This window comes from Cuculus canorus, chromosome 1 (genome assembly GCF_017976375.1).
Source record: "Cuculus canorus isolate bCucCan1 chromosome 1, bCucCan1.pri, whole genome shotgun sequence".
In the NCBI taxonomy this organism is placed as follows: Eukaryota; Metazoa; Chordata; class Aves; order Cuculiformes; family Cuculidae; genus Cuculus; species Cuculus canorus.
Window position 1 is genome coordinate 68,359,455 of NC_071401.1, and position 23,288 is coordinate 68,382,742.

The window sequence follows — 23,288 nt, forward strand, 5'->3', positions numbered from 1 at the left end:
GCAACTGATCCTAATTCAGGTCTTTCCGCACTGAGCGAATTAGCATTGCTTTTGAAGATTATTGCTTGATTTCTAGTTTAATACTTTTGATCCATTGAGTCTCATAATTAGCATTCAGAATATTTTGGGATGTATTATAAAACTGACATTTTACAAGCATTAACCTTGCGACACTGCATATTCCACCTATGTAAGCCCTTTCTGTGTTTAAATTGGTTTTAGCAACATTGTCCTTATCATCACTCTTTAGCTTGCTTTACAAAGGCAGTGCATTTCCAAGCTGTAATTTCTTCTCTGTATCCCAAGCTGTTAATACCAGGTTTTTCTTCACAGTCTAATTATATCAAGAGGCAAGTAGAAACTTTGTTAGGAAAGATTCTACACTGCAGGTTATTTCTCATGTGTCATAAACATTGCAGTCCATTCTCTAAGTTAGCAGTAATTTCATGATATCAGTATAGCCTCAAAAGACATTAGTGCAAAAGCAGACTGTGTTGCAATTTCCAGGAAAAAAAGTCCACTTATGCAGAAGTTATAAAAGAATTATTAGTGTTCCAAGAACTTGCACGTGCTGCTGGTTGCATCTCTTTTATGTTTCTTCACCTAGGAAAGAAAAAATCAAAGTTCAAATCTTTCAAAAAGTTTTTTGGTAAAAAGAAAAGGAAAGAAGCGTCGTCTTCTGGGAGCAGCAGTCTGAAGTTATTCCAGTCAACAAGTGATGTTGTGGTCTCTCATGACATGCACGTTAATTATGATTCTGAAGATGAACTTGAGTAAGTGTTTGTATCTAGCTGGTAAACAAATACAGAATGTTGTTTGTAGATTAAATACGTTCAGAATGCTGTGTTCTCAAATGGTTGCCTTTTCCAGGAAAGTACAAATTAAAATGGCTAATGCAAGACAAATCACAAGGGAACTGGATGGGGTGCAGCAAGAAATAATAGCTAAAAAAAGCTTTAATTTAATCATAAAAGAGCCTTGTGTTATCCTTTCAAAAGAATGTAATTCCTGTCTTCAAAAATGAATTAGGTACTCGGCTTATATCTTACCAGGATTATCTTATGCCCCTAAGACGTAACTCCTAAGGATTGTTAAAGAAATTTAGATGCCTAACCAGTTACTCCAGGATTTGAAAGCAAGAAAGGGATAAGGGGATGACTGCAACTGAAATCAGCAGGATCCAGAGGCTGTAAAACCTTTATTTCCTCTGTATACATGGGATTAATCTAACTAAAGGATAGATGTCTGCATCTGACTTAGTCACCATCTGCCTTTTATAATCAGCAGACAGAAGTCAACAGTACTGAGAAAGCTTGTATCATTCTTGTGTTGATGTCTTGAAGTTGTAGATGGACTAGGGTCTAGAAATGTCTGTTTCTCCCCACTGAATGTAAACGGGAGCCAGGGGTGACTAGCTCCAAGCCTGTGGTTTCACATCTGAAGTTAGGGCAGATGAATACCAACCAGCCTGTGTATCTGTCTGCCTCTGAAAATCTTGTCTTCACTCAGGCATTACCAAAAATGTTACCCATTACTGAAAGGTAACAGTGAGAAACACAGTCTAAAGTTCAAATGTGTTTTTGGATGGAAAGATGGACTGAAGAGCTGCTTGGCTGCCTGAAAAGCAAGTTCTTGCGTTGGTGGATGTTATGCCTCTCAGAACAAGCGTCTTGGTCCTTAGGTGAGAGATGCTGCTACGCCCGGGGATGGGAAAGGCGAACCATCCCAGACACGTAAAAACAAATTTTAGAATGCGGCCACCAGGCAGCGCCAAACAACCAAAAGACATTATTAGCAACTTTTTTTTTTTTTTTTCCTGTGTCTTTTGTGGCATTGGCAGCAATAATATTAGTCCAGCTGGAAGCCCCAGGAGCTCTGGGCTGACAGCACCACGTCTAGCAGTGGGCTATAGCATTGTTGTTTGACAGTGTACTTCTAAGACATGGATAGTCAGATTTTTTCTCCCTCATGCTCCACTCAACGAGGTCATGTCTAAGTGGGTGTCACCTTTGGCTCTTTAGGTTGTTCCTGTGCTCTTACTGATAGGGTTGTTGTATTATTGTTTCTTAATGTCTGTTTAGACACAAAGACCAGTAGATGCCTTGAAAGGAAGGAAAAATAATTTGAGAACTCATAATCTGAAGAGACGGCTAGGGTACCTCTTCTATGCATCCGGGAAGTATGCATCTGCTAGAAAGAGAAAGCAAAGGTAGCGTGCTGGGATAAATGTGCAAATACAACAACACTGCTTGTCTGGCTACTGTTGCAGTGTCTGTAAAATGCCCATTCATTGATCAGCCATTGCAGCCCTGACTGGCACTTAATTTGGAAATTGCTATAGGTCTTTCTGACCTTGGATGCATTGCAGAGATCGCATTTTCACTTAGATAAATTGTTCTTCTAATGTCTCTAACACATTAAGCAGAAGCAGCAGGTTTGCCTTCCTTCTGCAGCAGGAATACAGATCATCTCTTTCCTTCTATTGTTTTATCAAGCATATTTATAGCAGCCATTGCAAGGAAAATGTTACTTTATGCCTTGTTTGTTTATGTTCCTGATTGTCCCTATGACAATATCTAAGATCCCAAAATACCCAGTTCTCTGTCTTCTTTTTTCTTTTTTTTTCTCTAGAATATCTGCTCAATTAATTTGATAGCTGCAGTTCTACATTCTGTACTCTAGTTTGTCACTTCATAGCTGTCTTATTTAAAATATTGAAAAGAAGGGAGTCCTAGAAGAAATGCCATGTGCATGCATTTCTGGTCCCTGCTCAGTTAGGCTATGAGCTAAGCTGAGGAAAATGAGAACAAGAGACCTCCTAGCAGCTAACTGTCTGTCTGTGGGTCTCCTTCACCATTCCCGTGAGGAAACAAAGTGTTTATGCCCCACATGTACCATCTGCAAAAGAAGTTACCGCATGCATCAAAAATAGGAAGCAGAATATGAGAGAAGCAATCCACAAAGCATCTCCCTCACTAGCCCACAAAGAGTGTCTGTGAAAAAATGAGTCCCCCAGGCTCTTAAAAGAGTGCGGGACCCTATAAGCATCTTGTAAGGATTTATGCAAATGGTTATACGTGAGAATTATATTGCCTGAAATATTTTTGTTAATGATCTGCACGGCAGGGATAGATTAAATGCTGTATCATGCTTAAATAGTAAAAGTTACTCATTCTCCCTATGCTAATGATCAGTCATTTGCAAGACACATTCTTACATTAAGAAGCAAGAAGTTAGTCCATCTCAGGTACAGGATCATTCATTTTGCACCTGGGCTTGCTTGTGGCACTGTCATACCACCCAGCTGCTTGCTTCCAGCCAAGGAGCAGTAGCTTTTCCATAAGATGCAACTCAGTTGCTGGGATTAAACTGCCTTTAACCTTGATTCGGTTTGTAAACGTGACAGATAACAGCATGTGCAAATTTTGTTTGGTTTTTAAAGATGTTTCCTAGATTAGCCTGAATGACTGTACTGGATTCATGGAGAAGTCTGGCATCTTGTGTGTGATGTACGCCTATCTCCCCCTCCATGTTCAACCACCTGAGTTAAGAGTGAGAGGACTGGCAAAAAAAGTTTGTGTGATTTCACTGATTTTTTTCTGTTATTCTAGGACACATAAAGGCATTATGGGAAGCAGAGCATTGTCACATGATAGCATTTTCATCCCTGAGACCGGGCAAGAACCTGCAAGGCCAGTGAGAGTGTTTTCTCAAGAAAACATTTCTGATCGGATTAGAGCTTTACAGGTAATTTACACAACATATATTTTTCAAATGCAAGAGGTGGAATGTGTTTCCAGGCTTGATTTTTTGGGATGATATTTGTGGTTGAACATTTGATTAGTATGATCTGTCTGCAGCTTACGTTAAACGTTGCATTTGTTAATTAGACAGCAGTATCATATCTTGTATCTCCTCAAATGATAGTTGCAAAATGTACAGTTGTTTGACTCCCTAAAATAACATCTAAAGTGAGATGTCCTGTGGCAATTCAAATGTGAAGTTAAAATAAAGGTAACTCATTGACCTGAGCTAAAAAATGTGCTGGGGAAACCTCCATGACTATCGCATGCTGATGTATTTTATGCCACGCTGAAGCTGAAACTCCAGCCTACTATGAAATTGGGACCTCCACCTCCATTTAGACTTCATACAAAGCGAACAGAGGATGCTGGGACCAGTTCTGAAGATGATGGATTACCCAGAAGCCCTCCAGAAATATCTTTGCTCCATGAAAATCTAAATTCAAGCACCACAACAAGAGTGAGTAGTTCTGGTGTTGACAAAAATCAGTGTTTAATGACTTGTCTTACCTATGTGTGGAAGGCAGAATAAATTACTTGGTTTGCTTTATGTATCAGTGCTTTATCTCTGAACAATTCAGAAATACCTTACTCAAAATGGGAACATTCTCTCTCTCTGTGTGAACAGCTATTTGGAAACTCTGTTCCTGTTAAAATATAAATATCATGCCAGAAAATGCAGAACTAGGAAGGAGAGGATGTGTTTGTGTGTGCACGGGGATGCTGGGAGGTTTTTTAGGGACTACAGAGAACTGCCAGGCATGAAAAAAAAAGGCAGAAAAGTCTGTATTCTCCCTTGAGTGTGCTGATATGTACTGATATTAGAGCTCTCTCTTCTTTTTCTTCGGAAAAAGAAACATAAAAGATTTTGAAACTGTTTATTCCTTCTTAAATGATAGTATTGTTGTACATGATTTCATTCTTTATCTGCGTGTCTTACACTGTATGTTTGCAGTGTCCTTGCTAATCCTTAAGGCTATAGAGAAAAACGACTTACATGTCAGTATCTGTGTGCACTTTGTGTAGATGGTTTCTGCAAGTATATCCACCTCGTTTGTCATCTTTTACTGAATCTCTTCCTCATTCCATCCCACAGTTCTCTGACTCTCACAAGCACCTTAGCTCTTTGAGTTTAGCTGGAACAGGCAGTGAAGAAGAAGAACAGGTAACTTCTGCCAAATGTATTAAGGGCCAAGCAATTATGCATATTAGTCTTTTAAAGAAATGCAAGGTGTAAATATTACTTTGTTGCCTGTCTGCTACAAAACCCACCCTGTATGTATATAATTGCATGCCTGTCTGTTTGCTGTGCTTTTTTAATGCCTCTCCCTCTAACATAAAAGTTATGATTATTTATCAACATAATTCAGACTCCAAGTAATCTCCTGTTGGTAATAATTAAGCCCTCTGGAATAGCGTATATCCTTTAGCAAACTTTACAGACATGATTTAATCTCCAAACACGACTAACCAGATTTAGACACCAAAACAGTATCCCTTTTTTAAAGATGGAAAATTGCAGTAAACCCTGCTTGGGTTACGTGCATAGGATAAGGGAGGAAGCTTGTTGAGGGGCCATGAACAAAATCCAGATCCTCCAAAATCTGCCCATCCCCTTGCTTTAAGTACAAGTGGCCTGATAGTGGCTGGCATTGCTGCGTAGGACTCTGAGGTTCAGGCTTCAGTCAGGTTCTGGCCATGTGAGCCAGCACGAGCAGTGAATTTTGCTGAAGTGATGTTTTGAGGACTCGAGTACAGACAAATAGATGTCTTTCTTCAATCAGCAGCCAGCCGTTCTGGCTGATTAAAGGGTGGTTTTGAAAGGCTCTGAAGAGTCCCTTTTAGTTGTCCGCAGCTGGAGTCATCGTGGAAACAGCATAGGGGCGGAGTAAAGGGAAAAGCGTTTTCAAGAAATAGGAGGAGGGGTGAAAGGGAATTGCAGGAAGGAAATAGAGAAGCTAGCCCTGAGCTAAGTATTTCTTGGTAATTATGCAAAATGTATTTCGAGGCCAGCTGCAGTGGGGCTCAGTAAAGATTTCTAGTCACATTTGTTAGATTCCACATGAAGCTGTTTGGAAAACTGTTTTTATATAGTGAAATTTTAATATTTTTAAAGAAAAACAAAAGAACACTTGAAGAAGATATTTCTTGAAAACTGGTATAGGCTTACTGTAAATTTGTCCAGTCCAGATGCCTGTTTGCTAAAGGAGAATTTGTCTCCTCGTTGTTCCATTAACATCACTCTCTGACTCCTGAGATGCAGTGGTGACCACACAGCTGCTCAGCTTTTTCCACATGCTGCATCATTTATCTCAGAGTTCTCCTCAGTTTGGTCCAGTGTCATGCAGCCAGGAAGTAGCCTCATCTGAAGCCTTTTCTCCCAAACCACAGTGCTTACTACCTGGGATTTTGGAGAGATTAGCCCTGTTTCTAGAAGTCAGAGGAGATCAGCTTGCGGGGCCAAGGAGTTTTGCACAGCTCAACCCTGAAGTTTTGAGAAGCAGTGACACCTTGCTGTGTCTTGGAAGTTTTCCTGGACTGAAGAAGGCAGAAAAGAATCATGACCATGACACCCTGGCTTTGGGGATGGGGCTCCCTCATGACCTCCCACCTTGTGCCACCCAGTGTGACGAGCTGAAGGACAACTGAGCCATGGGCACATGGGCTATGGAGAAAGGGGTCTACCTGCCATCTCCTCCTCTAGTAGGCTTTGCTGGAACCAGGCTTCGTGGGACAGGTGACCTCTGCAGCTAGCTCAGAGTTGGCATTCACTCATGCTGCTGAAATTTAAGTAACAAACCAGATTCTCGATTTTCCAGTGTAATGGCCAACACTGAGCACTGCCAAGGAGAAGACATGCAAAACTCTCGAGGAAAAGCAGAAGCCAGAAGAAAGGCAGGAAAATAATGACGTGCTTTGAAAGAGAACATGTGCTGCGTTTTTATCATGGAGCTGAAATGTCAATGTATTCACTGTTAGGTACTAACATAAAATGCAGCCACGTATCGTTTGTTGTACATTAGTCATGTTTGAGTACTAGACTGCAGGTATTGTAGAGTGAAGATTAATGAGAGCATCCATTATTCAGCATGGCTGAGCTACATTGTGGAGATTTTTAAATAGAAAGAGTGGTTGGAAGCTGTGGATCCAGCCTCTGCTAAAATCAATGGGAGTTTTCCCCTGGTCACTGAGGAAGCTATGGCAGGCCCTTGCTGCACATAAGAGTTATCTTTTGGTTGCAATGCATAATACAGAATTCTACTTGCAGAAAACGTTGATGCTTTCCCCCCCCTAAATAAAAGGAACACTATCCTGCTCTCCCCTTCTTCCATCCAACTCCCTCAGTAAAATACTGCTTCTAGAGAAAGAAGAAATAAAAAAAAAAAAGGAAGGAAGAAGAAGAAAGCCCACAGAAGAAAGTGTGACAAAGAAGGAACGTTCCTCTAATGAACCAGAATTTCAAGCCTGCAAAGGGAGTACTGTCATGAGTTGTCAGAAGTCCTATTAATGCTGTGACAGATAGTTTAGAAATACCATTTTGCCCACTTGCAAAACTGAATCCAAGAAAAAGGAAGAACTCTTTTTAGAGTAATATTTCATAAACTTCCCAGTCTCTTTTTTGCATCAGCCCTGGGACTGAGGTAGCTTTTGGTTAAGTGCACAGGCAAGCTGGAATCCAGCTTCATGAAAGTACTGCATCCCTTGGAGCATTCAAGTGTTGATTCTGGATGGCTTAATGGCCTCTAGTAGGAATTGTCCATCATTTCCTTCCCCTGAACAGTCTACAAATGAAATTTTATATTTGAAGTAAACTCCCTAGTTATTTTGTGGATATAAATACATGAGGAAAAAACAGGTTGACTTAAGTGTCAGTGCTACTGATGTTTGATTCTTTTGTCTTTAGGAGGGTGTCGTAGAGCTGGGAGGGACCTGATGACATATAGGAAGCTGGAGATGCTCCACCCCAGTGTAACTGTGGGTAGGAGCCTGGACACAGATGCTGGAGGACAGATCGAGAAAGGAAACTGGCCCTTTAGGTTCCATAACTGACTACTCTTCATAAATCTGCTTTCTAAAATTTGCTGGCCATGAATTTGTGTGCTTTAGATCTTCTAGTTAAATGTGACTTGGTCCTTCCCACTGAACTGTATGTCATCATACTCAAGCCGCTAAAAATACAGAATTGTTAACACCAGTACTCCACATGCAACATTAGGAAATGCAATGTATTTTAAAGAGATGCCACAAAGAAAAAGAGGCAACCTTTAAATGCCCAAAACACAGCAACATATACATATTATAAAAACCCCACATATAAATGTAGAGTTGTTATTTTCATGTCTTTGTTTCTTTGTTTGATTCTCTATTTGTGGATTTTTTTCTTCCTAGGTTACATTGGCTCCTGTTTTGAGATCTCTCTCTACAGACAGTCAGTTGTTCCCTAGGCATGGAAGTGCCAAAATCGGAGCTCCCCAGATATCTGACGGTACCATCTCGCCTGCAGCAAGTTTTGACGCTCCACCTGAGCTTTCCTCTTGCTTGGATAATTCTGCTGCTAAGCATAAGCTTTTAATAAAACCCCGGAACCAGAGATCCGGTAAAATGAGAAGATTTTCTCAGGTACTTACAAAAATAAACAGTGTAACCTTTGACATAAAACCAGAAAATTCTCACTGGACTGTGCATTTCAAACTCAGATAGGATAAGCAAAGTCAGGTTGTGACATGGATATTTCATTGCGTTTTAATAGCTGTTATTTGATGAGGCTACGTATCTGGAGTAGACACTTGGAACAGATTAAATATTGTGAGTTTACTTGTTAACTCTTTATGCAGCAGTTTACATAACAATTTCTTCTTAAATTTACCATGACATACAATTTAGTATCTTGTTTGTGATGCAGAAGTTGGGGCTGACCGCTTCATTTCTTAGTTAAAAAAAATCTTTTTTGAAAGTGTTATGATTAACTTGTGTACTTTTCCTAGTCTGAAAAATCCTGTCAAATCTTGACTCTTTGAGGGACTATTGATGGAGGAGCTGGTTTAACTTCCAGAATATAATTTGGCTTATATTTTCAAAAAGTACAGAAAGAATAAATTGTGAACTATTAGTTGAAGCCCAATTTTGTACCCTAGGGCTGTTCTGAATTCACACCTCTCCCTGCCCCAGAATTTGCAAAGCTTTTATGGGCCCTACAGAGGTTAAATTAAGTCTCCACAGGAAAAAAATCATATGCCAGGTTGGAAGGGACCTCTAGGATCATCTGGTCCAATCTTTTCTTATAGTTTAAATGAGCTGGCCCAGCACCCTGTCAAGCTGAGCTTAGAAGCGTCCAGTGTACAGTATATACTATAAAAAAAACATTTAACTGATTTTTTTTTTGTCATATCTTATGAAGGGCATGGCTTAGTTTTTCTTCTTTCTCTCCTCTTTTTAGAACTGAAGTTTGCAGCTCTTGCTACAGTATTTGCACTTTGTTGTTTGTGGTTTCTTTCAGTGTTTTGAATACATTAAAGCCATTAAATTGGCTTGATTATCACTGGGAATATTAATCGCTCGGTCTCTTAATACTACTTAGCTGATAGTCTGTGTTTTCCAAAATCTATGAGTGATCTCTGGGCTCACTAGAGCGCAGCTATGAGCAACACTATGATGAGGCCAGTTATTTAGAAAAGCACATAAAGCAATAACTCACCGATCAAACTTCCTTTTCCATTGTAATATTGTTACCAAAATACAATTGCTTTGTCTAGTCTGCCTATAAGCAGTCAGATGACTGAGCCTTCCTGGTTTTCCTTGGACAGTGTTCATATCTTTTGATAATGCAATTTTTAATGTTTTCCTGCCCAACTCTGCCTGCGCACCTTGCTTCTGGCTAACCAATATCTTCTGCTTTTATGTTTCTGTGTATATGGATTGTGAATGCAGGTGGCATTGAAGCTCTGCCTTTGCAATTGTACTTGCAAAACATGAACTTGGAATAACCCTAAAAGTGTCTTCAGAGTGCAAGTTTTTTGTTCTTAGAGTTAGGGCCTACATCCAAAATATATATTTACCCAACAAACTACAGTGAATCAGTGAACTAATACAGGCCCCATATGAAAGGGCACATTCAACAGCTTAATAATGTGCTTTCAAATAATCCTGTGCTTTTAGCCAATCCTTACCTGAAGCTTAATCACAAGACCTCAGAGATAACTACAGATGCATTTATAAACTTGTATCAAATAGTCTAACTCTTGAAAGAAGAAGAAGACTTTTACACAAAGGAAGCAAGGTTTAAATGTTGTACAGCAGTGGGATTAGACAGAAGACTGCCGTATGGGGGTAGACACTCAGCTGGTGTGGAGTGTCATAAATGGATGGACTTGTTAAGCTTCTGCTCTTCCTCCTCCTTACCCTTCCCTCTTCAGAATCATACTTTAGGAAGAATGGGTTGTTTTATTTTTAATGCTAGTACGGAGCAGCAAAATACAAAGGGACAGATTTTTCTCTTTCAAGTGCTGCTTTTTGATGAAGAGCAACACAACATAGCCAGTATCTCTGGGGAATCAAGTGCCAAGGACAGTCCAATGGCCATTGTTTTGATGAACTTCCCATCTACAAAGGCATGAAAGCACTGTCTGTGCAGAAGGAAGTGTCACTCATTGCATTTATATTGGTTAGATACATTATTCCAGGATCTGCTTAGATAAAAAAGCATCCAGCATGTAGGTTAAGAAAACAGAAAGCTCAGCATGGGAGGCAAGTATTGCCTTCCTCTCTCCAAGATCTTGGTTGTAAATGTAATGAGGAATAAGAAAAGAAAAAATGAATTTGTGACGGGGCTTTCCAAATTTCTTTTTTACAGAGAACCCAATCTGAATCTCTGACTGATTTGAGCTGCACCCCAGAGGAAGAAGAAGATGATGAAAAGGAGATGCAGACAGACTTGCCAGATGCCGTATTCAAACCCAGCAATCAAGAACTGCCATGTGGCACAGCTGCAGCGCAGGATGTGGCTTCTTGGCTGAAGCCCAGAATGCCTGAGGACCTTCCCTCTTTGAGACCAGCGGTGACTAAGCACGCTTCTGAGTCTGTTGTACAGGAAGCCCTGCTACCAGAGAATGAACCAGAGGGCTGCCAACCTGCACCGCAAACAACGTGTGTGAAGTCACAGTCCTCGTGGCTGCTAGAAGACAAAGACTTCACAACTTCTTCCTACTCCAGTCCAGACAGGGAAGTACAAAAGCAAGAATATTGCTCAGAAACACCAGTTTTGTTGTCTGGGGATGTGAGCGATGTGTCACTCAATATCTTAAATCAAGGAAATAAGGAGCTTCCTACTACGTTTTCCGTAAATAAAATACCATCTGAAGAGGATATTTCAAGTAGTAAGAATAGTATTGCTTGCTTGAAAGGTTCAGATGAAAATATACAGAAAGAGGACCAGTTACCTGTGGAAATGCCCTGTAATAAAGAGACAAAGAAAGAGGTTGCTCTGTTGTCAGAGTCCAGCAAGCAATTTTCCATAGTTTTTTTCCAGCCCACAGACTCACCCCATGTTTCACATCTTTCTTCCTCAAAGCAGATGGGATCATCTGCTTCCTGTTCTCTAGAGAAAACAAAGACTGAAGAAGAGGCAGCTGCTTCTGATAAGGAGAACACTCTGTCACAGGTCCATACGGAGGAAGTTTTAGAGAAGAAAGTTGAAAAAGCAGCCAATGAACTCAATGCCTTGAGAAAGTTTTCTGTTTCTTCTGCACGGGAGAGACCAAGGACCAGAAGCCTACACTTTCCAGAAAGTTCAGAGTTGGAAAGCTCATTAAAACCTGGATTCTTCCTGTCCAAAGCAAAGGTCTCCTCAAGAGATGAGAAGTGGAAAGTAGACTTGCAGAAGGAATCGGATCTGGAGGATGAAAAAAGTAGCAATAAAAAGCAGACTTTGCTGACAGAGTCCGATTCTGAGAACACAGGCCAATCTACAGAAATTTTGGCTGGCTGTGTTTCTTTGGCTGTTGATACAATGCCGGTGCCAAATGATTCTTTGATGGCATCTCAGAATCACCCAAGCTGTGAAGATAGAAGTCCTTTTCAAGTGAAACTTAGATCCACTTCACTGTCCTTGAAATACAGAGAAAACTCATCACCAGAACCAAAAGGGATTAAAAGATACAGTGCAGAGTTTAATTTAGAAAATGAAGGATTTACTTCCTTTCTCAAAGGTGATAAAGCACAGATCAAAAAAACAACTGACACAAACATTGATGATTCTTTAAATGAGAAGATCAAGCCCAAAGCAAAGTCCTCTGAACAGCTTAGCAGCAAACCTCCGTTGCCTAAAAAGCCAGCTTTGCAAAACATAACCACGCCAAATGCTGCTGCAAAAAAGGAGAGGCAGGACAAATCCATTCACACTCCTGAATCCAGAAATGAAGACAGAGACTTGGAAAAAAAGTCAAATCCTTCTAAAGTGCCTGGTAAGATTCCTAATACTTTATTAGACTACCTTAGCTCACAAGGAATGACCTTACCCACGAGAGAGTGTGAGGTAGCCCTGTTGTGACAGTCACAACACTGATGAGCGCAAGCTGATGGCTCTGCCTTCAGTGATGTTGCTTCCTGATTCTTCCTTGCTGAAAAGATTATCAGAAGGACAGCAGGGAAAAAGTAGCAGCCTGAATAAGATATTTTTGCCTGTGATTTTTGCATTTCAGGGCATTGTTTAAAGGATTTTCAAAATGACACTCAAAAAATAGAATGCATTAGCAAGTATTGTGAAACAGAAACATCAAGCCACTAAATATCCCCACTCAGAGCTGCTGTATTGCAACTCAAAAGCCAGGAGCACATATTCAGTGCAGTGCCCTGCATAGGATGAGTGACTCAGACCTCTAGACCTTCTTTTTCATCATCGCATTGAGGCAGAAATTCTAGTAACTGCCTGGCATGCTCAACATGCCGTGTATTTATGGTCTCCTGTGAGCTTTGCTTATTCATTTATCCATCTTTATCATTACTCATTCCTTGTTTTAAAACAAAAATTAACTGTTCTGCAGCTTCCTGGAGTTTAAAGCCAGGAGAGACAGTAAGATCATGTCTACGGCAGATTGTTAAATTTCACCCTGTTGTCTGTATTATATAATTAGGCTAGAGTTAAAAAAAAATTAAAAAAATCAGTGCTCTGGGTACTAATATAGTGTGTGCTACAGGCAGAGAACAGAAAAGATTGGAAGTGGCACCACTATCTGAGGTCTTTGCAACAACAGTAAATAAGTTAGGTGAAGTACCGTCAAGCAATTCTAGGAGGAGACCTCTGCTCTTCACTTCAGAGGACAGCCAAAAGGGGAAAAACATCTTTAGATCTTCTGGTATGTGGGAGAAACTTCTTCCCTGTCCTGTATCTGTCTGGTCACAAGTTTGATGCTAAGTATGAAAGGAGGAGATGCTGGCCAAGAAACGATTTCTTTGTGCCATTACTTTGTCCCCTCCGTGGTTGCTCTTCTCCAGTTGGCCTCAGTCTCTGAGCTTCAGAGTGGAGGAACACGGAGCCAAATGAAGACCTCACAACACAGCAGGCCTCTTCCTAGCCCAAGAGGCAACTTGCTGAAGCCCTGAGTAACAGCAAGTAACAGATTCCAGTTGTCATCTGCTGCAGCATTGCAGATATTTGTGCAGGACTTTGGCTGCATTTACAGTTTTCTGCTTTTCCAGTAGCCATAAAGGAGGGGATTCATAGACTCCACTGCCAGACGAGGCTTCCACAGCCATCTGTCCAGAGCTTCCCTGCACCCTGCAGGCAAGGCATTCTCCCATTGTATAATCCCAGTACTCCCTTAAGGGCATTTTCCCCCTCTGCCCTGCCCTAAGGAGTAGTTGGATTATTTGTAGTGACACCCAAATCTCTGATCAATTGTGATTTTGGGGATGGTCATAGCAGAAACAAGTGAGAAGAGACCTAGCATGGTAGGGTTGGTCTGGCAGACGACCAAGGAAGCAGCAGAGGTACCAGTGCTTCTCACACAGCTTTTTTCACATCCCTCTTGCTGGGTCCCAGGGTGCCTGCAGCAGGAGTTGTGTGGGAGACAGTGAGTGCTGGAGGAGGGAGAAGGGGAAGAAGAGGAGTTAAGGGAGCACATTTTTCCTCCAGGCTCATCCTCTGGCTCCTCAGCCCTGTGGCGAAGGAGATTCCTGCCCCCAGGCTCAAGACTGTCCTCTACAAAATAGGGTCTTGTGGGTGAGGGAAGAGCACACCTGGAATTTGAACTAGTGTTATAGGTCAGGGAGCCCTGTTTTGGACATATTCCTCCATATGACAGTAGTACCAAGATCTATATGGCCTAAGGCTGTTTAACACTGTAGTTCAGATTGGTCTGTGATTATAATTAGTCTTATCTACTGCCCCACTAATCTAATCGTATCACCTTAAGCAAAGCTGCTATGGTTTTCCATATATTTCCATCTTTAAGTTGCTTGGTAAAGGATTCTGATATGTAGGCATGCCGAGATTCAGAAAGACTTTAATTCTAAATACAAAGCATTCTGCTCCAAGCTGACCAGACATCCTTCCTAACTCACTGCAGACTTTTCTCCTTAGACATCTGACCAAGCTCCTCCTTATGCTAAGTTCTCACATCACCCTGAGATGGGCCACTCAAGGTCAGTGGGTGAATGAGGTGTGTCTGCCTCCTCTGGTTGCCCTGGCACCACACCGGTCTTGGTGGGGTGTATGCACAGTGACCCCAGAAGCAATGCCCATCTCCAAGATGTAGGGAAGCTGTGGGATGCAATGAGGGCTTAATGGGGCAATACTCCTGCCCAAATACCATTTTAAGCTCTTTGAAACATTCTCCTCAGCCCAGTGAGTTGGGAGTGTGTCTTTGCAACTGCATGGAGGAGAAATCTGACAAGAACGGTCAGCACAGCCCTTTGTGAATCACAGAATCATAGAATGGTTTGGTTCAGAAGGGACCTTAAAGATCATCCAGTTCCAACCTCACCACCATGGGCAGGGACACCTTCCACTAGAAGAGGTTGCTCAAAGCCTCATCCAGGCTGGCCTTGAACACCTCCAGGGACGGGGCATCAACAGCTTCCCTGGGCAACCTGTGCCAGTGCCTCACCACCCTCACAGTAAAAAAATTTCTTCCTAATATCTAATCTAAATCTCTCCCCTTTCAGCTTAAAACTGTTCCCCCTCATCCTATAACCGCACTTCCTGATAAAAGCCCCTCCCCAGCTTTCATTTAGGCCCTCTTTTAAGTACTAGAAGGCTCCCTGGAGCCTTCTCTTCTCTAGGCTAAGCTGGCCCAACTCTCTCAGGCTGATCACATGGCTTGCCAGACATTTCTGGCCTCCTCATCTGCTTGAACAACCACTTTTTTTATTTTTTTTATTCATCCAACCACCTTTAATGCTGGCATCCAGCCCTCTCCTAGTCTTTGAGTTCATCAGCCCTTTCGAAGAGCTGTGGTTACTGTCAGGAGACACTTTGTAGTGATGAGACACTTCCCGCTGCGTGTTAAGAAAACCCTGCGCTGAAGGGAAGACAACCTGTGAGATGGTGATGTAAGGGGGTGCAAGTTCCCTTCTCACGTACAATCATCTCAAAAAAGTCAGTTCATTGTGTTGTGGGGTGAGCAGCAGCGATTTGGTTTGTTCCATTCAATTTTTAGCTTTTCAGTACTGCTGGTATCAAAGGCAATGGGAGGTGGGGTGCTGGCTTAGCTCCCCAGGCAAAAGCAGCACTCCAGCTCTCCAGAGTTTTCTGGAGAACTAGTGGTGGATTGTTTGACCTCTGTTGGGCTGCAAGGTGGCTCTTCAATGGCCGCATGAACTTAGTCACTCCAGGAGGAGTAATTTTTAAGTTTCTGGAGCTAAAGGCACAAGTCTTTGCAAGAATTGAAAGGTTAAGCTGTGTCGTTTGGGGTTGATACACTTCGCTATAAATCCTGCAAAGGGCAGGAACAATTAACGTATGCTGACAAGTTATTACAAGAGCAAAACCATAAGCAGTACCTGTGCGAATGTGCATATTAGTATATATAAAAATCAGTAGCTGAGGAGCTGTAGTGGAGAGACATGTTCTAACAAAAAACAAGCTCAGGGAGGGACAGTGAACATAACAGTGAAGGAAGTTGGTGCATATTGTCTGGCAAATACAGGCTCTGAAATGACAAGAAAAATGTTTCTGTCTGTATAAAATAGACATTGCTTTAATGCTGTCCTGGCTACAGCTGAAAAGAAAGCTTCGTTTTTTTCCTTCCAAAAGAAGTTGCTTTTTCGGTTGTGTCAGGTTTTTTTGCAATATGGCTGTTTTCCAGCAGGGAAACAGACTTTGATGCAAACATAGCAGTTTCTTGTGTAAAAAAAGACTCTCCTGGCATCGGTGGGATAGATCCAACTAGAAGTCAAACACAGAGCAGCTCAGAGAAGAAAGAAATGTCAGAAATACTTGGCCAAATCTTTTAGAATAGCTTTGTCTGAAATTAAGGAATTGGGTGTGTACACTGACATGAATGCATGTGGTGCTTTAATAAACAAAGGGAAATATGTAGGCCAGGATATACTACATGCCATGTGAATTTGTGAAGCTCTTCTTAAAATAACTGGTGTTTTATAAATGAGCAAAGATACAACAGTGTGGAATTAAATGTGTATGCATAAGCAGTGCTGTAAAACAACAACACTGTTGTATACAAGGGGGTGTTATCTCCCTGGGTAAAGTTGTTTGGATTGATTTTGAGTGTGTTTGCTTTTAAAATACGCAGGGAAACCACAAGTTAGCTTTGCTCGCTGTGAGAGGTATGACTTTCAAAAGGCTCTAATATTCTGCCTCTGACCTTTTGCCTGCACAGATGTATGTGAAGAGCAACCACTCTTTACAGTCTTTGCAGGTTTCATTTTCAGGTATGAGATTTAAATGTTATAAAGAGCCTCTGCTATATTTTGTGCACACAAGGGCTTTTAGATTTAAGGAAAATGGGTACAATATCGGAGGCCATCTCTCAAAAAAAAATCCCTAAATCTCAGGGTAATGTTCAAATATGTCTTCGTAGTGTTTATCCATGTAAGCAGTACACCCACCCCAAAATACGCTTGAATACACAAAGTATATCTGTCTGTCAATAGATAGAAATAGGTCTCTTATTTCTCTTTCTGTGTGTACAAACCAATGCACAATAACAAGCCCATCACAGACCTCCTTTCATACATAAAGATTAATGTTTTATCTTCATCTTAGTGTTCACACAAACAGCCTGACACACATTAAAGAATAATATCCAGCTATCAATGGGAAGTGCACACATTCATTTCCACAATATTTAGGCAGAAGGAGAAATTTCCTCTAAGAGATCAGAGCGATCAGAGCACTAGTTTCTGATAAAAAAAAACCCCTGCTGTAGTAAGATACTGAAAGAGAAACCTGCATTTAATGAGGCTGCACCAAGGGAATTTCACACCCTTAGGGACCACTGAGGCAGCCAGTCCTGCTGCCATCAGACCCAGCTGAGAAGAGCTCAGGTGATTCTGATCTATGGGAAGGAATTGAGAAGGCGTCTCTGGTTTACTTGGCTTCAGGGGTCATCATCGGTGGTCAGTCTGGAAGCTGAGGAAGTTATGAAGAAAGCAGACAGAGCATCTGGTCTTGCAACTGTCTGTGTGCGTTTGGTGACTGTGGGAAAGAGGTGAAGATAGGGCTTCTGCAGCCTCTGCGTGTGGTGTCAAGTGGCAGCAGAAGACCTTGGCAGCCTACATTAAACGCTACTTTTAATACATGGTGACATTACGCACAGAGCAGCTTGACAAGTTCTGACCTGGTATCTTCCCATTGTTGGTGACTTTCCTGAGGGAAAGAAGGGGCTCGCTTGTCTTTCAGAAAGCCTCAGGCCAAATCAGCTCAAAGGAAACCAGGGAAAGATGCAATCATAAGGTTAAAACTGAGTGAAAAAGAGACAAATTGCTGCCGGCAATATCCTTTATTAGCTTGTGAAGTTATTAAGTAATGAGTTGAATAGCATATTGTTTAAAATAACATGTTGTAATAATAACTGAAGAATATGATTCAGATTTTAGTTTTATTCATAAAATCTCCCAAGCGTAATGCAGAAGCAAGAGCCTCAGCACTCTTTCGGCAGAGGAGAACTGAAATGGGGTGTTTGTGGTGGCTGTGGCATAGCTCGCATAGCTTCTGATGGAGGATGCCACTGCTTGCATTTCATACTATGTTGTCTCCCTAAAAGTGGCATTTACCAGCTGGGAACTGTTGTGCTAGCTGCTGTGTATGCGACATGCAGCAGAAGCAGGAATTAGATTGTACTTTTGAGTACTATCGGTTCCACTCTGAATATCCAGTTCCTTAAACATTGTGCTTTGCCAGGTGGTGGTAATAAAAGCATGCATAATACCTCATGACCAGATGAGATAAGATAGGGAAGGCTTGTTCAAGGTGGTCAGACAGCCACTGAACTGATGAAGAGGATGTGCAAGCAGCTTTTCTCCTGTGAATAATTGCTTTGAGAGAAAGCTTTTGGCCTCTTGGTGCCCCTCAGCATACCAAGAGCTTCATAGAGTGTCTCAGATCACCTTAAACTGCCAACTTATTCACTGTACTATCTCCTGGATTTCTTCACCACCTTTTATCCTTCTGGCTGGAACAAAGGTGCATGGATACTGCCAAGAAACCTTCTCTAGTTGGAGGTGGGAAGATGTAAAGGACCTCTGGGCAATGGGAAGGATAATGAATAGTGAATACATCTCTTCTACTCCTTACAGTCATTCTGGCTGACAGATGTAGAAAATCCTGCATGTGTTGCATCTGATAATTTTTTGCTGAAGAGAAAGCATTTCCCCTGCCTTGCCTGCCTGGCTTTCCACAGCAGAGACTCTCACAGGAACAAGGACAGAACATAATTACTTAAAGAAACAAGAAAGCCCCTCCCAGAAGCAGATCAGCTCTCGATCCTGCGTAGGTGATACCAGTCTGCTGTCCTAAGTCAGGCCTGTACAGATACATCTAAAAACTTTAAGATGATGGTAAAGACCTTTTGTTCCCTGCTATCACAGGGGCATTCTGATACCATCTCTTACGGGATGATTCTTCATTCTAATTTGGCTGCTGTCTAATTGGCATGACTAGGATGTCTGGCGTCTTATTACAGGGAATTGTCTGAAGAGCCAAAGCCCTTGATGCCTTTGTTCAAAATATCTGCCTTATGAAAAACATTGTTATAACAACGGCCTCCAGACATATCACTGCGGGACCAGGAACCCTGTTGTGCTAGGCAACGCACATTGAAATAACAGAAAGATTAATCTTAAATCCATGAGGATGACAGAGAAACAGGAGCACAGGTAGCAATAAGACCATTACATGCAGCACAGTAAATAGAGCCCAGACATAGCAGTCATTTTGTCAGTATTGATTGTGTGGTGGGAGCAGAAGAGGAACAACATGCAGTTCGGTTGGTGTTTACAGCAAGCTCCTGTGGTGTGACAGGGAAAAATGGGGCAAAACACAAAGGGTGATTTTGAATCACAGAGACGAAGATGTACATCACTCACAGCGTCAAGGCAGAAACCAGGTTCCCAGTATCTTTGTGAAGTTGGTGGGTGGATTGAAAAAGGCCTTCAGGGTAGGCATTGATGTTTTTGAGCTCTGAGACATTGCACACACTGAAGGAAGGCATAAAGGTGGTAGAAAAGGATGTGTGTAATGGTGTGCCTGTAGCTGTACAGTCAGAGAAGCCACCATGTTTAATAGGATGGATCTATGGGATGAGTCCAACAGGGGACACGGAGTCTTCAATGGAACCTTCATAAATACTGAGCATAACTGTTGGATAACAGGGTGCTAAGAAAATGCGTTCACTAATTTGGATAGAGGGTAACTAATGTGAAAAGTTGTATTATGTACTCAGTAGTGGATCCTCAGTTCTGAGGAACACAAGACATCACCATCACCTTCAGTAGTGGCAGTCACTCTGCGCACCACAGTAGTGCTTTGGCAACTGATGAAGCATGGCGCCTGGGTTTGCTGGGCAAAGGACTAATAGGTCCTGCCTGAATTGCTCACGACCTAAAACCCTTTGTAGATGGGTTCAAGAGCATGGCCTACAAGTAAAGGAGGGAATGTGATGGCAGACACACTAGCAGGCATCAGATCAATTCAGCTGTGTGTTTTTACTTGTGAAGATCCTAGGGAAGATTATCCTAAGATGCTCAGAGAAGATGGGCTACCAGTCCTTGAGCTGCTAGTGGTTATCTTGGTGAACTGTGGAAGATAAGAGGCACTCCAAAACGTGGCACATCTTGAAAAGGGAGGTGAGTTGGAGAAGAGAGACAGGGAAAAAGGGTGTTAGATACCACTTAATATGAAATGCTGAAAAGAAAAATTGAGCTATTTCTAAATGTCCTCTAGATTTAAGTTCTAACCAACATGGCTTGGTCAAGAGCAGTCAAATTAAATGATAACTGGTATCATAGGGCATTCCTATAAATAAATACAATCTTGGTGAAGTTATTTATTGGGTTGATACAAAGCTACTGAGTATGCCAACTAATGAGTCACTGTCATATTAGATAGTGGCCATTTCAGGTCTGACACTGTTCAGTATATTTAAGGAGATGTGTGACAGAACTAAGTATGTGCTTATTACATTTGCAAGTATGACCAGTCTGGAAAGCCTCTGGACATACTGGAGGACAGGTAACAGAAATCAGGATTATCTTGAGAAAGTGGAAACATAGTTTGAAAATAAAATTTTCATTACAGACAAGTAGAAATTTCTGTTATGTATGTGTACAAAAATAATCTGATGCACGGATACCAATGGGGGATGGAAGAGGGGAAATAAAACTACCGGTAGCTCACAAACGAAGTACAAAACTGCAATAATGTAACCCTGAAACTCATTGTACTGACTGATGTACACAGGAGACCATCTCAGGTGAAGTGAGGTAGTCCTTCAGCTGATGCTGGCACCATTTCATCTCAAGTGCTACGTGCTGGTTCTGAGCACTATATTTTGAAGAAGATTTGGACCAAATTAGAACAATTCCTACAAGAGCGAGCGTGATCTAGAGAATATGACTTATCAAAAAAGTTTAAAAAATAGGGAAAACATGGTCTAAATCTTCAAATGCATAAAAGCCTGCCGCAGGGAGGCTATAAGTAACCTCCTTGTGTCCATAGTGTATAAGAGAAGTAGTTAAGGATTTAAATTAGAGCAAGGAAGGTTTAATTTATCGAATAGGGAAAAGCTCAGGTAGAAAAAGAAGAGCCAACACACAGGATAGGTTGTCTAGGGAGACTCTGAGATCTGTCCTGACTCTGGAGAACTTTAAGAACAGGTTAGATAATGTGTATTTGTCAGGAAACAGTTTATGTGAAATTGATCTTGCAACAAATCATGCCTTGCAGCTGAAGGATAGACTAGTTGATATCTTGAGATCTCTCCCAGCCTTATACTCTATCATTCTGTAAAATGACACCCAAATGAAGTGAGGGCAGCTAGTGGAAGAAGGGAAGGAAATTATGGGAAGAACAGCTGTCATTATGGAAAGATGGGGCATAGGTGGGCTGCAGAGAACCAGAGTGCAAGAGGGAGGGAAGCTCCTTCAGCGTTCAGATCCCCTGCTTTATCTGTGCCGCATTTGCACAGCTGGACTTCCTGGCTTGTTCCTTTCAGAGGGTTCCTTGCAAGATCACATGAGGTGAACGTGAAAGGAAATGCAGGCATCAGCTGGCAAAACATCTTGCTTAGCAAAACTTGTGTTTTCTCTTTTTGTGCGTTTTAGCTGGCATCGGCTTTACAATACTTTCTTACTCAAGTAACTAGTCTGTCTCTGGTGAGGTACAAAAGTGACTTGACAAAATCCCTGAGCAAAGAAAGTTTGTGGACTTTCATAATGTACCTAAGTTTGCAGACACCGTTTCTTGGGAAAGCATCATGCCTTTCACCTCCCATGCCTTCATGAGGCATCTTAAATGTACCTTCAGAGACGATTGCCTGCTTTCCTGACTGGGGACACGTTCCTCTAAACTCCAGACCTCCAGAAACACATCTGACAGCTTCCATGGGGTCTTGTGGCCGAGTGGCCCAGTTCTACGCCAGCACAGCAGCTAAGCCACAAGGGACTCCGGGACAGTAATCCCTCCTGGCTGGGTCTATCTCCTCCCGTATCCCTGAATGGGATGCCTACATTTCCTAGCAGAAGGACCATGCACAATTTGAGGATGAGAAGCTTAACTTCTGCTCTGAAATAGTCTTCCATAAATTTGGATACATTAATGGCCAGAAACAGCTGGGAAAAGTTAAATCATCTTTCCTCGTGGCTCTAACATGGCTTTAAGGGTGTTAGCACTGTTCTTAATCACAGAATGGCAGAATCATAGAATGGAGTGGATTGGAAGGGGCCTTAAAGACCATCCAGTTCCAGTTCCCCTGCCATGGGCAGGGACACCTCCCACTCAGGTTGTTCAAAGCTACATCCAGCCTGGCCTTGAACACCTCCAGGGACGGGGCAGCCACGACTTCTCTGGGCAACCTGTTCCAGTGCATCACCACCCTCATCATGAAGAATTTCTTCCCAATAGCAAATCTAAAGCTTCCCCTCTTTCAGCTTAAAACCATTCCCCTTCATCCTATCCCTGCATGCCCTGATAAAGAGCCCCTCCCCAGCTTTCCTGCAGGCCCCTTTTAAGCACTGGAAGGCTGCAAAAAGGTGTCTCCAGAGCCTTCTCTTCTCTAGGCTATACAAGCCCAACTCTCTCAGCCTGTACTTGTGTGAGAGGTGCTTGAGTCCTCTGATTATCTTTGTGGGCCTATTCTGGACTCATTTTTGTTCCTCTTTTAAACCATGCAGAAGCTCCATATTAGTTGGAAAAATGACTTTTGGGTGCAGTGTGAGCCAATGAAGAAGTGGAGAACTTCAGGGCTGAAGCCAGTAGAGGAGCTGAGGGTCACCCACAGCACCAGCAGGCACCAATGGGATGTGTGAGGGAGGCTGCTCCTCAAGAGATGGAAGGGAGGCAGGAACAGGGCTAAGGCACTGGCTGCTGCGTAGGCATGGGAAGAGCAGGAGCCAAGGGCAGCCGCAATGGGTAGGTGTTGCCTTTGCAACCCTGCAGTCCAGCTGTGTCTAGCTTTGAATCGGCTGCTGCTTGTCTCCAAGGGGCCACAAGAAGGACATTGACATGCTGGAGTGTGTCCGGCATAGGGCAATGAAGTTGATGAAGGAGTTGGAGCACAAGTCTTATGAGGAGCGGCTGAGGAAAATGGGGCTGTTTAGCCTGGAGAAGAGGAGGCTGAGGGGAGACCTTATCGCTTTCTACAGATCCCTGAAAGGAGGTTGTAGCGAGGTGGCTGTTGGTCTCTTCTCCCAAATAACAGTGATAGGATGAGAGGAAATAACCTTAAGCTGTGCCAGGGGAGGTTTAGATTGGCTATTAGGAAAAAATTCATTACCAAAAGAGTGGTAAATCATTGGGATGGAATGGCCAGG

At 42.2% G+C, this 23,288-nt stretch overlaps 1 protein-coding gene across 3 annotated transcripts in view; it reads left to right on the forward strand.

The window, feature by feature from the left end:
• The window catches only part of CRACDL (CRACD like), a 68,787-nt gene that overhangs the window by 41,539 nt on the left and 3,960 nt on the right, over positions 1-23,288 (forward strand). For all 3 annotated transcript variants that reach the window (XM_054055957.1, XM_054055959.1, XM_054055958.1), the window contains exons 3-8: positions 608-773; positions 3,612-3,747; positions 4,099-4,263; positions 4,900-4,968; positions 8,193-8,423; positions 10,654-12,262. In XM_054055957.1, the coding sequence (XP_053911932.1) occupies positions 608-773; positions 3,612-3,747; positions 4,099-4,263; positions 4,900-4,968; positions 8,193-8,423; positions 10,654-12,262 (2,376 nt within the window). The remainder of the gene's footprint in view (positions 1-607; positions 774-3,611; positions 3,748-4,098; positions 4,264-4,899; positions 4,969-8,192; positions 8,424-10,653; positions 12,263-23,288) is intronic.